Raw genomic sequence first — 16,263 nt, 5'->3', positions numbered from 1 at the left:
AGGCTTTTATTTCCACCACCCACCACAGGGGCGCCAAATCTCAACACTTCACTTATACAGAAAATAAACTTCACTATCCACCTAATTCTGCATGATGAATAAGGTATAAAAAATGTAATCACATTCATGTGTGAATAATGACAGAACTAAAACTTAGGCCATGAGTCCTATTTTCACATTTTAGGTAATTATTTCTTTATTCATTTATTCATACAATATTGTCACAAAAAAAAAAAAAAAAAAAACACCCAGAGAAACAGGCTCTTGGTTCTGAAGCTGGTCGATCAGCATCAAGTGCTTTTTAATTAAATTTATTTCTGTTAAAGCCAATCTTTAAAATATTAATAGAGACATTTCCAGCATTTTGTCAATATAACAGAATTTTTTGTTAATATTACCCCTAAATATAGAAATGATTAAATGATTTTTTTTAATTAAATTATATAGATGACAACAAATACAAATATAAAGCACAAAAATACATGTTATTTTAATTTTAGTTTATTTAAATTCCCATCCACTAGGTAGGACCCCCGATCACTCAATGCTACTAATGCTCGGAGTTGAAAGCTAGCAAATTGTGGAAACAAACATCACATCCTCTATAAAAAAAAATTGAAAACAAGAAGAGGACAATCTTAGAGCAGGAAAATGATCCTAAACACACCACAAAACTCACAATTGACTATCCTACGAGGCATAAACCTGCGAAAAACTGTCCATACAGAATGTCTTTTAGTCTTTTTCACTTTTTTATTTTTTAAAACCATAAAATATGGAAATAAAATGTAATCCTACTTAAAATATCTAAGAAATGTTTAATCTTAAATTTTTTGTTACATTATTCCTTTTGGATAATAGGTTATTTTTGCTTGGTTTATTTATTAACAGTAAAATATATTTTGGCCAAGTACCCTCTTTCACATGCAACTTTATACTATTGTATTAAATATATATAATTCTACTGGTTCATCATTAAAGCTTATAATAATAAAACTTTTTTATTATTATTATAACTGAACTGAATTATACACTTTAATACACTGAATCTAGACTACCATCTTATAATTATTTACCCTCGTTTTCCTCGGGTGGTATTGGTGGAGCTCCCTCCAAATAAGTACGGAAGTAGTCTGGTGTGTTGAGATCTGGGTGCTTAACCAACAGATAGCACTTTGGACCATAATAAGTTCCCACCAGCGCCATATTACTGAGTAAAGTTACCATAACTTGAGCAATAGACTTCTCTTTGTCACTCAGACCTGCATAAATAGGAATAAATATGACCCAGGTCACACAGTAGGCCAGGCTGGAGATGGTAATGTCTCTAGCAAGGTTATACTGTCTAACTGGCTTCATGGCCATGAAGGTGCACATAAAGGAGATCAGGGCCAAAACGCCATTAAAACCTAACATCAGGCCAAAGTTCAGAACAGGCTCCACAGGACAGGCCAGGAACCGCGTCAGGAACTTCACTTCCAGGCCGGCCACGTAACGAGTCAACGAGGGCCCGTCCCTCGCAAACCAGCCACAGAGACCCATCTGAAGCCCACAGCACGCGAGAACCACCGTCCAGCTGCCGGGCCCTCGCAGGTTCTGAAGAACAACTGGAGCTCGTTCTGGGAACTCTGTTACATAGACAATCTGCCGGGAGAATAGAAAAATGCATGTCATGAATTAATGTAATGCTCTGGAAGGGTCCATGTTCTACATAAAAACAGGTAAATGGCTTTCTCTCTTGTTCACTCGTGCTGTTTCTCGCTCACTTGCACCTTGAATCTTTTCCTTTCTCACACTATCTCTTCCTTTCTCGCGCTGTCTCTCGCTCACTTGCACTGCCTCTACCTCTCTCGCTCAGCGTTCTGTCTCTTCCTCTCTCACTCGTTCTGTCTCTCGCTCAATTGCACTGCCTCTCCCTCACTTGCACTGTCTATTCCTCTCTCTCACTCGTTCTTTCTCTCCCTCACTCGCACTGTCTCTTCCTCTCTCTCTCACTCGTTCTATCTCTCGCTCACTCGTTCTGTCTCTCGCTGACTCTTTCTGTCTCTCCCTCACTCGCACTGTCTATTCCTCTCTCTCACTCGTTCTTTCTCTCGCTCACTCGTTCTGTCTCTTCCTCTCTCACTCGTTCTTTCTCTCCCTCACTCGCACTGTCTCTTCCTCTCTCTCTCACTCGTTCTATCTCTCGCTCACTCGTTCTGTCTCTCGCTGACTCTTTCTGTCTCTCGCTCACTCTTTCTGTCTCTCGCTCAGTTGCAATACCTCTCCCTCTCTCACACTGTCTCCCCCTCACGCATGCTGTCTCACCCTCTCTCTCTCTCTTGCACTTTACCCTGAGATGATTTAATACAGTCAGTCTACCAAAAGTGAACCACACTACACTATTATTACTTTCTCCTTCCCAAAAATACAGGGAACTACCAGTAATAATAAAAAAAGCCTTTCCTGGTGACAGTATGAGATTACTCATGTAGGATGTTATGTAAATACGTTGGTTGAGAATAATTATTGCTTTTTGTATTTTTGGTCACAATTTAGAAAAGATATCAAAAAATTTATAGTTTGGGTATTGGTACCTAAATCAAAATTAATTTTAAAACGATACCCAGCCGTAAACAAGGGTACCTTTACCAAGTTAGGGAAGGAGCCAGAACATAGCGAAGCAGCTGAGAAAAACTTTGGAAGGAGAAGATCCAGGCTGGCTTAACCACAAAGTAACATTTTAAAGTTAATGCAGATTAGGATACTGTTTATTTAAAGCAGCATAATAGAGAGTAGTCATTTTTTTTGTTGGGTATTGGCTCCCTCTACAGGTACACAAGTGTAATTGAGTGCAGTGAAGAAACAGCACCATGCCTTCTCAATCTGTGGAGTGTGTGGACCAAAAATATAGTCATAAAAATAAGGGTGATTTTTTTTATTTGTATAAATTATTAAAGAACCACTAAACCTTAAACCAATTTTTTTCCTTTATTAGCTGAAATGTTTTCTTTTGAAGTAATGAAACATACCAGTCCTGTTTAAAATTTTTATAAACATTTCCAAACCTAAAAAAAAAACAAAAATGCTTTTATTGTACTAATTTCCACCTCTGCAGCGCCCTCTCAGGTTCAACTATACTATAGGCAAGGATGTGTTCGTGTACTTTGGAACACAGATACATCACAATATGCAGATCAGTCAATCAATAATAATAAAAATGGTGCATAGAATGGTGCTAGGCCCGCTTGTGTTTTTTTGTTCTGTATGTTGTTGCTAGGTACTATGACGGTGCTCAAACTGTACTCTATTTCTATCTCATACTCACTGAAATGCCATGTGTCATTGAACATGGGAATAGTATTATGAACCATGACTGTTGCTATGGAAACTAAAGGATGCTTCACTGACCTGCAGGATATGTGTGTTGGGACTCCTGCATTGAATGTGGAAGTGATTTTATGCTAGAGTTGCCTGTCAATTTGCATGGACCACTCAAGCCAGATGCTGCTGGTGATGATCATTACCGCCTACTGTGAATATGACATATTCCTGAGATACAAAATGCACACATAAAGGCAATAATTTGCATTGCCTTGCCATGAGCACACTGGCCATTGTTTAATTTTACTCACAAGATGAAACAACACCGCATATACAAGAATGATACAGGCATGCTCAAGCTTTCCTTTGATGAACACTTGATGAAAAATTTACATCCCATGACTTTTGGCATGTCAGTATATGATGGATTTGTGTTTCTGGATTACCTGTAGGGAGATGGTGAGGATGGTGGACAGGGTCACTGTGGGGAATATGGCGTTCAGAGGTTGCTGCAGACGGCACACCGTATCACTCGGCTGACCCAGAAACAGCACCAGACTGGCACAGCCTGCCACCAGGCTCATCAGGCTCAGAGCACAGAGCAGCCCTCCGGTGGCGCTCACCAGCGGCGTCCCCCTGTGTTTGAAGAATATCACGCTCACGCCGGCCTGGCACACCAGCAGCAGAACTCCTGCCAGCGTCAGTCCTATTGATTCATAAGAGCTCCAGGACAGGTACGTGTAGGTGGGCAGACTGCAGTTGATGCTGCGCAGAGTGGACCACTGGCCAGAAGGACATGGTGTGCACTGGATATCATCTTTTGAAAGACATTAAATAAAGTTAGGAGTGATGCAGGAGACATGTATAGACCCTATCCCATTTTCACCCCTTGCTCTTACTATGTAACCTAGGTGTAGGGTGTGTGCCGATCTTAGTTGGAATAGAGAGGTAGGGTGAAGTGTTAAAGCTACATTGCTTTCTAAATTAAGTTTTTCCAGATTTTTTTTTTTGTCATAATACCCTTTACTGGTTACCTAAGCAACTTGTGTGCTGCTAATGATGCTGATACAAGATCTACTGCGAACATGGAGATATCAGCACAGCAAACTCAGCTTTTATCTGCTAAATCCACAAAACTTACAGACTCAAGGTCAGCGGCAACCATAAAATGCTTTATGGTATCCCCATACATTACCATATTAACAGCACTGTTGGAGCAGTATTAGCATTACCCGAAAACCCCACTAAGCACTTTGCTGTCCAAATGTGTGTATTATCGGCTTGTAGCTTGCAGCTAACCCCGGCTAGCACTGCTGGAGTAGCATTAGCATTAGCTGCTAATCGCACTAGCTCTTTCACCATTCAGAGGTGCGCCTTAGTGAAAATTTTGTTTTAAGAATTACAGCTTTGTTTACTTAGCTTAGCTTTACAGGTACACAGCGGCGAGACTGCTGAGTTAGAAGGGAAACATGGTGACAGCCCTGTTCCTTACTAGTGTCGCATAATGCGCCTTATAATCCATCTTATATATTAAAATAGAGCAGAAAACGGATGTTCATTGATAGTAAGACTTATCATTAGTCATTCATTATAGTAATTCAGTAGGTCAAATTGTGGATTATGTAAAATCAAATGGACATTTTTTCTAAGTTTGTCCTCCCATTACTCAAAAATGCTACAGTACTATCATTTGATACTTATGTCACTAATTCTATGGAAAGGGTTTTTTAAGGATTGTGTTAAATGGGATTTTACTTGTTTTGTTAGCTAGCTAGCTTGTTTTGTTAGCTAGCTCATTTTCCTGTTCCACCTCAATTGGTGCCACAACAGTCACTGATACTGCTGTTTGATTTAAGGTGGAACAGAAACATTCAAACAAGAAGGAAACTAATAGCTAACTTAGCTTCCTATCAAATACAAATTATGAATGGATCATAGTTAATACCTGGTGCAAAACAAGGGGTAGGGGTACAGATGGGAGAGGATGTCAAAGTTAGTAGATGTAATAGACAGTATTAACAATATAAAACATAAAACGCTTCAGATTAAACCAACTCACCAGTTTTGTTTTGGTAGGTTCCCTCTTTGCAGTCAATGCAGTCGAAGCAGCAGGAGTGAAATCCTTTCACTATGCGCACTTGTCCCATCTGGCAGTCAGATGAGCATGTCGATGTAGGAACCTGACACAAATATCATGGTAACATTTAGTCTGAAGTTGTATGATTAAATATTCTTGTTATCTAAAGAAACAGCAACAATTTCAAGACATGAATCCTTTTTTTTTAATACCGCTGAGTTGGCTGTGTGCCATTTGATCAGTGGCTTGTCGATTGTGATGTTCTTGGTGAAATTTCCGATGTCTCTGAAGTACACAGTGCTGTTCTGAAAGATCCAAACCACCACATCATAGCCGATGCTTGGGTTTCCCTCAGCATCAAACTCTATGTTTGCATTATTCAGCGTCAGAGAAACCTTTTGCAGCTTCTTCAGCAGCTGGGGAAAAAAAACATGAAGTTCAATTAGTGTCTTAAACTTAGAGGTTTAATGTCAGTTGTGATTGGTGTAGGTGAGCAAAATTATTGTCAGGACAACAACTAATGCCAAGGTCAGTTTAATGTAAGATAGTGATGATGGCTAACATTGATATTCTGTTGGTTTCAAGTTGTGTTGTTAAGCAACCAAGATCGTCCACACTTTGCATGCCAACATCTTTTGACGTAAAAGAAAAAACAAAAAACTTTTATCTGTGAGATAAGGTGACCAGTATCTCTGATAACATCTGATAAACTACCTAATGGTCAGGCCCACACGCCTGCTACTCAGCTGTATGTATATATATCCCCATCACTGGTGATGCCACAACACCAGGAGGGTAAAGACTAGCACACGCCTCCACCGACACATGTGAAGTCAGGCTCCGCCTCTTTTCAAATTGCTGAGTAGCATCACAGCGCACTCGGAGGAAAGCGCAGCAACTCGGTTCTGATACATCAGCGCACAGACGCCTTGTGCTGATGGACATCACCCTTTTGGAGTGATGAGGGATACAGTCTAGTCTGACTATGTAATCATAGTCTAGTCTCAGTTCTTCTGTTTTTTTGTGTTTTCTGTGTTTTTCTCAGTTTTGTTTTATATTTCCAATTTTATTTTATTTAATCTTGTCTTTGTAGTTTAGTTTTTGCATTTTTTTGCGTTACCTATGTTTTCTTTCTGTTTAGTTTTGGTTTTTCTCATCTGTGACAGTGACATATACAGCCAAATAGGCATTTTTTCTAAATTCGCCATTCCATTACTCCAAAATACTACAGTAATATTGTTTGAAATTAAATATGATAAATACTATTGAAAGAATGTTAAACTGTTCTACAAATAGGTCGTTGTTTTTCTGGTGTAAATTAGTTTATTAGACCTGCTTAAATTCTGTTAATTGAGCTGTAAAACCTATTTCTGTTTGATATTTAGTCTCTGCATGAGAAGCGTAAGCAGCTTCTCCTCCAGCTCTGCTGTGCACACAGCTACCATAATACACAGAATCTTTTTTTTTCACAAGAATCTTTTTCTTGAGCAGATATGTTACTTTTGTATTGCTTATATCTGTTAACATGCTATTTTTATTGTAAATATGTCGTTATTATGAAATTAAACATGGTAAAAAAACTAGCTAGCTTTTTAAATATATTAGTCGTTTCATTTCTGTACATAACTTAATGTAATGTTTAAAATATAGTGTATGTAACCTGAAATCCTACCTGCCAGGGATAGACCCTGTCCTGTTTGGGGTGTCTGGAGCATTTGGTTTCACTGCAGTCGAGCGTATCATGCAGAGCGTGTGCTACACTGTAGATGGCAGCATACACACTGAAAGCGGTGCGCTGCACCAGCTCTGTGTCCACTATGCTGGCATTCGCAGAGGACAGGTTCCAGCAGTCTGGGCAAGGGTTGTCCAGAGGGGAAGTGCTGGGGCTGGGCTGTGAAGAGCCCAGCTGGAGCCTCTCTTTGTCCAGCTTGGCAAAAAGCTCATGGACATACGGGCTGAGCAGAGACACAGATTTGGTCATATCAGCAAAGGCCAGCACAGTGCCGATAGTCTCAATGCCAGGCAGTGCGATGAGCCCACTGTTCAGGGCCCAGGCTGTGCTAGCCACCCACACTGCTGTCATGTTCGCCCGGATTACCTGCAAAAAATATTTATGTAGCATTTCATTTTCTAAATATAGTATTTGAAAGCATTTAAATATATTTTAAGCCAAACAACTGCAAAATACATAACAGTATACTTCATAATACATTACCATTAAACATTATCCCAGCAAAAAAAAAACGATATAATAGAGAACGTTCTGAAAAGGTTTTAGAAAGGTTGAAATGATGATCCAGGAACGTTCTGAAAATGTGTAATATAACAATGGTTTGCAGCCAATTGTTAATATAAATTCTTATATAACATTACCAGATGTACTGATATATTAACGCGCAGCGATGTTACCATAATAAATATATATATAAAATATATAAATACAAACATTTTAAGAACATCCAAAAAAAAAAAAGACATATCGGTATCTGTAATGTTTTAAAAAAACAATCTTCTAACCACAACATAGAGTTAGCTGAGATGCTAGGCCTGTGAGCATCAGACAGAAGAAACATTTATACAGTCATATATATTACATATAAATACATTCTTTTTTTTTATCTTTAATTTAAATATATGGACGTTTTATCTAGTGACATAACCAATCAAATACAGTTTAAGAATTGTCTATGTACAAAAACTAATTAGTAAAATGTAATAAACAGAAATAAACAGGTCACTCCCACTTTCAGTACTACTCAGAATAAAATGAAACATTAGAACTGGGTGCAGAATATCAGCCGCAGATGAGTTGAGCAGAGTTAGAGGGGTTTTTGAAGGAGTCTGTCTTTTTAAAACTTTAGATGAGCATGTGGTGATATGACCTCGAATCAATATCACATTTAATTGTGTTCAATTAATTTGTAATAAATGAAATTTTAACCTGTTTACAATTAGTAAATGATAATTTTAATTAACAGTGTAATTGGCTTGGTTTTTAGTTCTCCATGTTGCTTTCATGTCACTGGATAAAGCAGTGTCACATGACTACACAGGCAGTAGTATGTACATAAGTACATTTTTTGCTATTTTGCGACTAAGGAAAATGATCACTTTCCTAATTTCCTAAGACATACTAAGTCAGATTTTATTGGCCCAATATAATATATTTTATTTCATTCTTCGATACACAAAGGAAAAGTTTTATTTTATAGCATCATTAATTTTTTAGAGAAACCAATCTGGAAAGAAGTTCTGTAGTTTTTAATTTTGCATTCTATTTTGCACAACATCAAAATATTGCAATGACATTTTTTTCCAATATTTTTTAGCCCATAAAGTTATGTTCTTACCTCTTTGAAAAAAACTGTTGTTGCTTGAGAGACGGAGAACACCACCACCACTCCGACCTTGGTGTCCCTGATGCGTTGCAGGATTTCCTGGATCATTGGCACAGGGTCACTATAAACTGGTATCAGCCCTTCATAAGCTACACAGATTCCCTCATCAGCGGCCAAGCTGGACAACTGCTGCTTCCCCTGTTTACCGTACTCGTCCTCACTGCCGATCACTGCCACCCAGTTCCAGCCGAACTCCTTCAGCAGCTGCACCATCGCTATAGCCTGCCAGCGGTCGCTGGGAACAGTGCGCACGAAGGAGGGGTACTGCAGTTTATCACTGAACACATCACTGGTGGCTCTGTAGCTGACCTGAAGAGAGTGGAGTCAAATGAACTGCCAACAAAACATGATTATGCATGATTAGCTATAAAGCTAATTTAGCTAACACGTAATAAAAAGTATAAAGCTGCCAGTTAGCATCATGCTATCACACTTCTCTGTCAGTCTGACTATGGCATAATTTGCTAAGACTTTAAGTCATTGATCATGGACGATTTGGCAGAATATAGGTTATACTTGGCAACCAAGGTTTTGGCACAGTGGCTCAGGCTGTATCACATATTATACTCAGTAATCAGGGTGTTAAAACAGAGATTTAGACCAAATCTCACATTATACTCAGTAGTAAGGTTGTTAGATTTAAGACTCGAACCAAATCTTACAATGCAGCTCTGGAAAAAAAATAAGAAACCTCTTAAAAATCATGATTTTTTTTTATTTTACCAAATTGAAAACCTCTGGAATATAATCAAGAAGAAGATGGATGATCACAAGCCATCAAACCACCAAACTGAACTGCTTGAATTTTTTCACCAGGAGTAAAGCAGCATAAAGTTATCCAAAAGCAGTGTGTAAGACTGGTGGAGGAGAACATGATGCCAAGATGCATGAAAACTGTGATTAAAAACCAGGGTTATTCCACCAAATATTGATTTCTGAACTCTTAAAACTTTATGAATCTGAACTTGTTTTTTCTTTGCATTATTTGAGGTCTGAAAGGTCTGTATCTTTTTTCTTATTTCAGCCATTTCTCATTTTCTGCAAAAAAATGCTCTAAATGACAATATTTTTATTTGGAATTTGGGAGAAATGTTGTCTGTAGTTTATAGAATTAAACAACAATGTTCATTTTACCCAAACATAGACATATAAATAGCTAAATTAGAGAAACTGATTCAGAAATTGAAGTGGTCTCTTCATTTTTTCCAGAGCTGTATACTCAATAAGCTCAAAGAGTGTGGGCACAGTGGCTAGGTACAACTCTCACATTGTACTCAGTAATCCTAAATATGACCATGTTTATTCATGGAAATGAAAGTTGACATTCAATAGGAACTTTAATCATGCAGTTTTAGGTTAAAAAAGCATTAAAAAGATTACTCTGAAGATTAGTTCTTACCTGTGGCATCAAGAAAAAGCCAAGCAGCTTTCCAATGACGGCGGCTATCTCAGAGTTGCATGGGCCAATGACTGCCGTCACATGGGTCATGTACTCCGTGTAGTTGCACTTGACCTCCAGTTCCTCTGTGGAACCTGTGGTGAGGAAGCGCAGGGTGGGCTTCATGATGACGGCCGGTTGCCTGCAGCAGTCATAGCTTTCGAAGCCCAGCGTGACACCAGGGAGGAGTCCGGGTGTCGCGTTGATCTCATCAATAGTGTACTTCATCACTAGTGCCATCGCAAGGCCGTACGGATCAATACTGTCAAAAAAAGAAGCCTAATTAGCTCTTGTGGCTAGATGCAGTAAATGCAATCAGATCATCAGAGCAGTTTTTTAGAATCTAGTGTAAACCATTTCCCAGACAACCTAAAAAAATGTCTGCCCCTGGTCACCTTATGTGTTTTAAGTATAAAGTTTAAATCTGGATTAAGACAAGCCACATAAAAATGCAAATGTGAACACACCCAATTTAAAACACATTAACATTGAGCCATGTTATACCAGTGCAGAGGTGGACAAAAGAGGTGGTCCTTATATAATATAATATAATATAATATAGTCTAACTTAACTGTGTATTTAATAGCTTCTGGAATGATGTACCTATTACAGTGAATATCATCCGGTTCCACTCTTTCGCTGAGGTTGCTGGTCAGCTGGTTGATGGGGAAGAGTCCACCTAGTAGAATATCTCCTGAAGATCTGAAGAAATTAGTGGAGATGTTCTGGAACCAGAGTGGATTCTCTCCATGACCAGCTTTAATCAGGTAGAACAGAATCAGCAGTGTCCACTGTCCAGCCATACTGTTAGAAATACACACACACACACACACACACACACACACACACACACACACACACACACACACACACACACACACACACAAAATATACCAGCATTTGATTACTAAAACATAATATTTGAATACATTGAGGTAAATGTTCTAAATATATAATATATATATATATATATATATATATATGTATATATATATATATATATATATATATATATATAAGTCCTGCTGGAAAATGAAATCCGCGAATCTGCATCTCCATAAAGGTTGTCAGCAGATGGAACTTTAGACTTGATAATAAAACACAGTGGATCAACACCAGCAGATGACATGTCTCTCCAAACCATCACTGATCATCAGTAAATTTGACATTTAATTTGAATGAAATCAAGGGATCAGAGTCTGGAGGAAGAGTGGAGAGACACAGTCCAAGCTGCTTTAGGTCTAGTGTGAAGTTTCCACCAATCAGTGATGGTTTGGAGAGTCATGTCATCTGTTGGTGTTGATCCACTGTGTTTTATTATCAAGTCTAAAGTCAGTGCAGTTTTGTTTTTTTGTCCCACAAAATCTTACAGCACTTCATGCTTCCCTCTGCTGACAACTTTTTATTCATGGGGATTTCATTTTCCAGCAGGAATTTGGCAGACTGCCCACATTGCGCAAAGTACCAATTTGTCTTATATGATATTCACATTTTCTGAGACCTTGATTCGTGGGTTTTCATTGGCTGTAAGCCATCATCATCAACAAAAAAGAAATAAACACTTATAATAGATCACTCTGTGTGTAATACATCTAAAATAATTACTTAATTACTTAAATAAAGTAACTTTCAATGATATACTAGTTTTTTGAGATGCCCCTGTATATGACAAAGGATTTTGAGATGATGTGTATAAGAGCTATTAAAAGATCAATGATTTCTCAGGTTAAAATCTACAGATATGAATTTAGACACTTCAAATAAATAAAGAAAAACACTGAATTGAATTTTAGTCTTTAGTAAAAGTCTGTTGAGAATTTACTGAATGTTCAGATGATGCTTCATCACTTACATGTTGTTGATATGTTACTGAGAGCCTGATTTAATTTAATTTAAAATTTATTTAATTTAAAAAGAACCATTTCAAATAATGTGATGCCAAACATATAGACTCTAAAAAGAAGAAATAACGTGTTTTTTAAGAGAGGTTGTGGTTGGTTGGTCTTACCTTGTAGTGAGAAGTAGTAAGAGTGGTCTCTCAGTGGTCCAGGAACTCCTAAGTAAGTCATAAGTCTTCTTGCCTGGTAGTTTGAAGATGCTACCAGATACTACAGCATTTTGGGATGAGATATCTGCCAGCTGCTCTTCAGGGTCTTTCCCCAGCGATTTCAGCATACCGGGGCGGATGTGTATTTAAATAAGTGGTTTACATAAAGTTGCCATTGGTCCCACACATTTGTATGAGCACTTGGATGGCACTTTAATTGCTGCTCAGATGTTCAGGGATTCTTTTACAGAGGCTGATTTATTATTGAAGGGAAAGTAGCAAATAAATCATTATATCATTATTGATTATATTCTACGTTTTCTTCCCATAATTCACTCTTTTTACAGAGACGAGTGTCGTATTTATGGAAAATGACATACTGTATGTATAAATACATAAATGCATATATAAATGAATAAATAAACAAATATATAAATAAATATGTGCATAAAAAATTGTTTTGATGAATAAATAAATAAATAAATTATGTATTTATCTATATATGTATTGATGTATTTTATTTATTTATTTTCACATTACTTTGTTTATTTTTTTTCTTCTTTCCACATTTCTTCATTTATTTATTTAAATACAATAATAAAATATAATACAAGCATTTTAACATGTAATTAATCATGATTAATCACAGAATGTTGTTATAAATGTATTATTATATATTATTACAATATATTATACACTTTGTGGACAATTTCTTTATGTAATGTATTTAATTATGGTGAATAGATACAGTACCAGTCAAAAGTTTGGACACACCTCTTTTTATTGAATGTGCTTTCTTTCTTTTCTACAATTTCTTTTACATACATTTAAAAAATGTCAATTTAATATTAAGGACATTAAAGCTGAAAAAAGGAACACATTTGGAATTATTTAGCAACCAAAATATGTTAAAGTGTTAAACAAACCAGAATATGTTTTATACTTTAGATTCTACTAAGTAGCACAGTTATCTTTGAGGACAGATCTGCACACTCTTGGTTTTGGATTTTAATCTCAGTGTCTTTATAAGAGAGAGTCACCTGGAATGGTTTTCTCAGCGTCTTGAAGGAAGGAGTTTCTGGAGGTGCTGAACAATAGTGAAGCTCCAGCTCATCCTAATTAAATCACCTCAAATCACCATCTCAGTTCATCAGGTTTAGATCAGGGGATTAATGTGGAGGACTAACACAATGTAGAAAATAAATTAAATAAAGAAACAAAGAAAAACATTGATTGAGGAGGTGTGTCCAAACTTTTGACTGGTACTGTATTGACCTGTACAGGTGAGAAATGGAAATGAGGCCAGCTGCAGGTGCTCCTGTTGTTCGCTCAGACTATTTCCATGGTATTTGCTTGTGGGTTTGAGTTCTGACTCATTAGAGTGGATGTGGGTTCAAGGCATGTTAAACAAAAGATATAAACACATTACTGGACAGTACTTTGAGCATTATACTACATGTCAGCTTTTAAATCTAGTGTACAATCAAATACTATGCTAATGGATAACTATGCTGTAATCCTGCTACTGTTTAGTGACAGTATCTTATACATATATATGTAACTATATGCTCTAAAACATGGGACTAGTCTTTGATCTTAGATCTCTTCAAGACGTTTTTGTGTTTAAATAGAGCAAATTGAAGATCATAATGAAGAATACTCCCAAACTGCTGGTTTAAATATAGAAAAAACACAAATTATTATTAACTATTGTGAATAAAATGGCACAAATAAACTAATGAGTCACAGCAACGAACCTAAAAGGGCTTTGGTATGCAGACACATCACAATATTCAAATTAATCAATCAATAATACCGCCCCCCCCCCCCCCCCCCCCCCCCCCATGACATCCAACCATCTGGGTCTCTCCGCTATCAGAGGCACACTGCTGCAGCTGCAGCTCAGCCAATCAGCTCTCCCTCCTACCCTGCCTCTAAACCCATACATCACCCAGTGCCCCTCCCAAACTACCCCTCCCATTTTTTTGCCTTTTTTTTTTTATTTGAGCTGGTTGAGGTTGGAGTCAGCATAAATCATTGGCATTAGCACAGCACATGGCCCTGTTTTATTGTTGTCTTGGCCCTGTTATATTCAAATTTATAGAAATAATTCATAAAAATAAACACAAAACACACAAAAACTAGAAGTTATCAGATCTCTCTTTGCACTACTTATGGAGAAACAGAGGCCTTTTTTATTGATCCTATGAAATTATAGCCCCAGACCTCACCCAAATCTATCACTCTCTTGTTACCTCCTTGTACACAAGTTTACCAAATGTATCATGTGGCCAAAGAGAGTTTTGCATGTTTAGGGATACATTACACCAAAGTATAAAGTAAAATGTTTGCATGCACTTTTGGCTGTTATTTCACTGCTGTTCCAATTTTACCACAAATTTCCAAGTGTTTTGCATAGTTTAGTCCTGACATCAGGAACGCTTCTGTTTTCCCTTCACTTTTTAAACCTGCTGCACACTTATAATATAAGGTATATACTATACATACACTATACATTTATGCATTTCACCCCTCAGCCTGAACCCAAAACCTTGTGATCAGTAACCCTGTGCTCTAACCACTGCAAGTACTGAATCCAAAACCTTGTGATTATTACCCCGTGCTGTAACCACTGCAGGTACTGAACCCAAAACCTTCTGATCAGTAACTCAATGCTCTAAACACTGCAGGTATTGAACCCAAAACCTTGTGATCAGTAACCCAGTGCTCTATTCACTGCAGGTATTGAAACCAAAACCTTGTGATTAGTAACCCAGTGCTCTATTCACTGCAGGTATTGAACCCAAAACCTTGTGATTAGTAACCCAATGTTCTAACCACTGCAGGTACTGAACCCAAAACCTTGTGATCAGTAACTCACTGCTCTAACCACTGCAGGTACTGGACCTAAAAACCTTGTGATCAGTAACCCAGTGCTCTATTCACTGCAGGTATTGAACCCAAAACCTTGTGATTAGTAACCCAGTTCTCTAACCACAGTAGCTACTGAACCCAAAACCTTATGCTCTATGCTTTATGTTGCTATGTTCTTAAATATATACAACTTCAATGAGAAATTTGGGTTGGATAATGAGTACAAACGTTTGCTGAATAACTCAACTCAATTTACCTTCAGCATTTAGAAATACAGCATTTTTAGCCGATGCTCCCAACAGGCAGTGATAGGGGCATAGGGAAACTGGCTAAAATTAACACAGTGGAAATGCAGAAATATTATGGATTTTTACTTTTAAAGTTCTCAGTTATAAAATCTTTATTATAAGCCTCGATGGCTGCTGTTTTCCCACCGTCCACCAAGGGGCACACTTTCTCCACACTGGCAGCGCAGACTAACTGAAGGTATTCTTTAAAGGAGTGAAGAAAAGAGCTGCCATTCCTTTTTGTCCTATCATCACTCAGATCTTTGACGTAAGCAGCTTAGGACCCACACTGCTTCTTATCTGCTTTAGTCCTGGAGAGGATTTAGTTTCTGATTTAGTTTACACAACACAAAGCCAGTGGAGTAAGAAGCTTATGAGCCCTAGTGACAAAATACCTTCAAAACCAAATGGCAGTTCAGATTACTTGTTTATTGAATATTGATATTTCTTAACCACGTCTGCTGCTCTAGTTTATCTGTAAAATAACATATGTAGCAGTATAAGGGGTCCAACACTGTGGGTACTGAACCCACAACTCTGTCAAATGCAACATTTCAGGATTTCACCAACCCAAAACCTTGTGATGAGTATCCCAGTGTTCTAACCGCTGCAGGTATTGAACCAACAAAAACTTAGTGATCAGTATCCCTGTATTTTAACCACTGCAGGTTATCAGTAACCCAGTGTTCTAACCACTGCAGGCATTGAACCTAAAGCCTTGTGATGCGGGTGGTATTGAACCCATACAACCTTGTGATTAGAAACCCAGTGTTCTACAAAACTGCAGGTATTGAACCCAAAACCTTGTAATGCAGGTGGTTTTGAATCCATACAACCT

The 16,263-nt window shown here is 37.7% G+C and overlaps 2 protein-coding genes across 2 annotated transcripts in view; one reads left to right on the top strand and one right to left on the bottom strand.

The window, feature by feature from the left end:
- The window catches only part of mmel1 (membrane metallo-endopeptidase-like 1), a 230,362-nt gene that overhangs the window by 113,701 nt on the left and 100,398 nt on the right, over positions 1–16,263 (top strand). The gene's annotated exons all lie outside the window — the stretch shown is intronic.
- Positions 1,010–12,360, bottom strand: LOC103026330 (taste receptor type 1 member 3). The gene is made up of 9 exons (XM_007251524.3): positions 12,226–12,360; positions 10,821–11,021; positions 10,178–10,478; positions 8,731–9,087; positions 7,053–7,478; positions 5,593–5,796; positions 5,363–5,483; positions 3,750–4,120; positions 1,010–1,644 (listed from the first exon to the last, which is right to left on the bottom strand). Exons 2-9 carry the CDS (start codon positions 11,018–11,020, stop codon positions 1,069–1,071), a joined length of 2,556 nt encoding a protein of 851 aa, XP_007251586.1. The 5' UTR covers position 11,021; positions 12,226–12,360; the 3' UTR covers positions 1,010–1,068.

The sequence above is a fragment of the Astyanax mexicanus genome, chromosome 24 (assembly GCF_023375975.1).
Source record: "Astyanax mexicanus isolate ESR-SI-001 chromosome 24, AstMex3_surface, whole genome shotgun sequence".
NCBI lineage: Eukaryota > Metazoa > Chordata > Actinopteri > Characiformes > Acestrorhamphidae > Astyanax > Astyanax mexicanus.
Note: the sequence above shows the minus strand (reverse complement) of the source record. Positions and strands in the feature narration are given on the sequence as shown.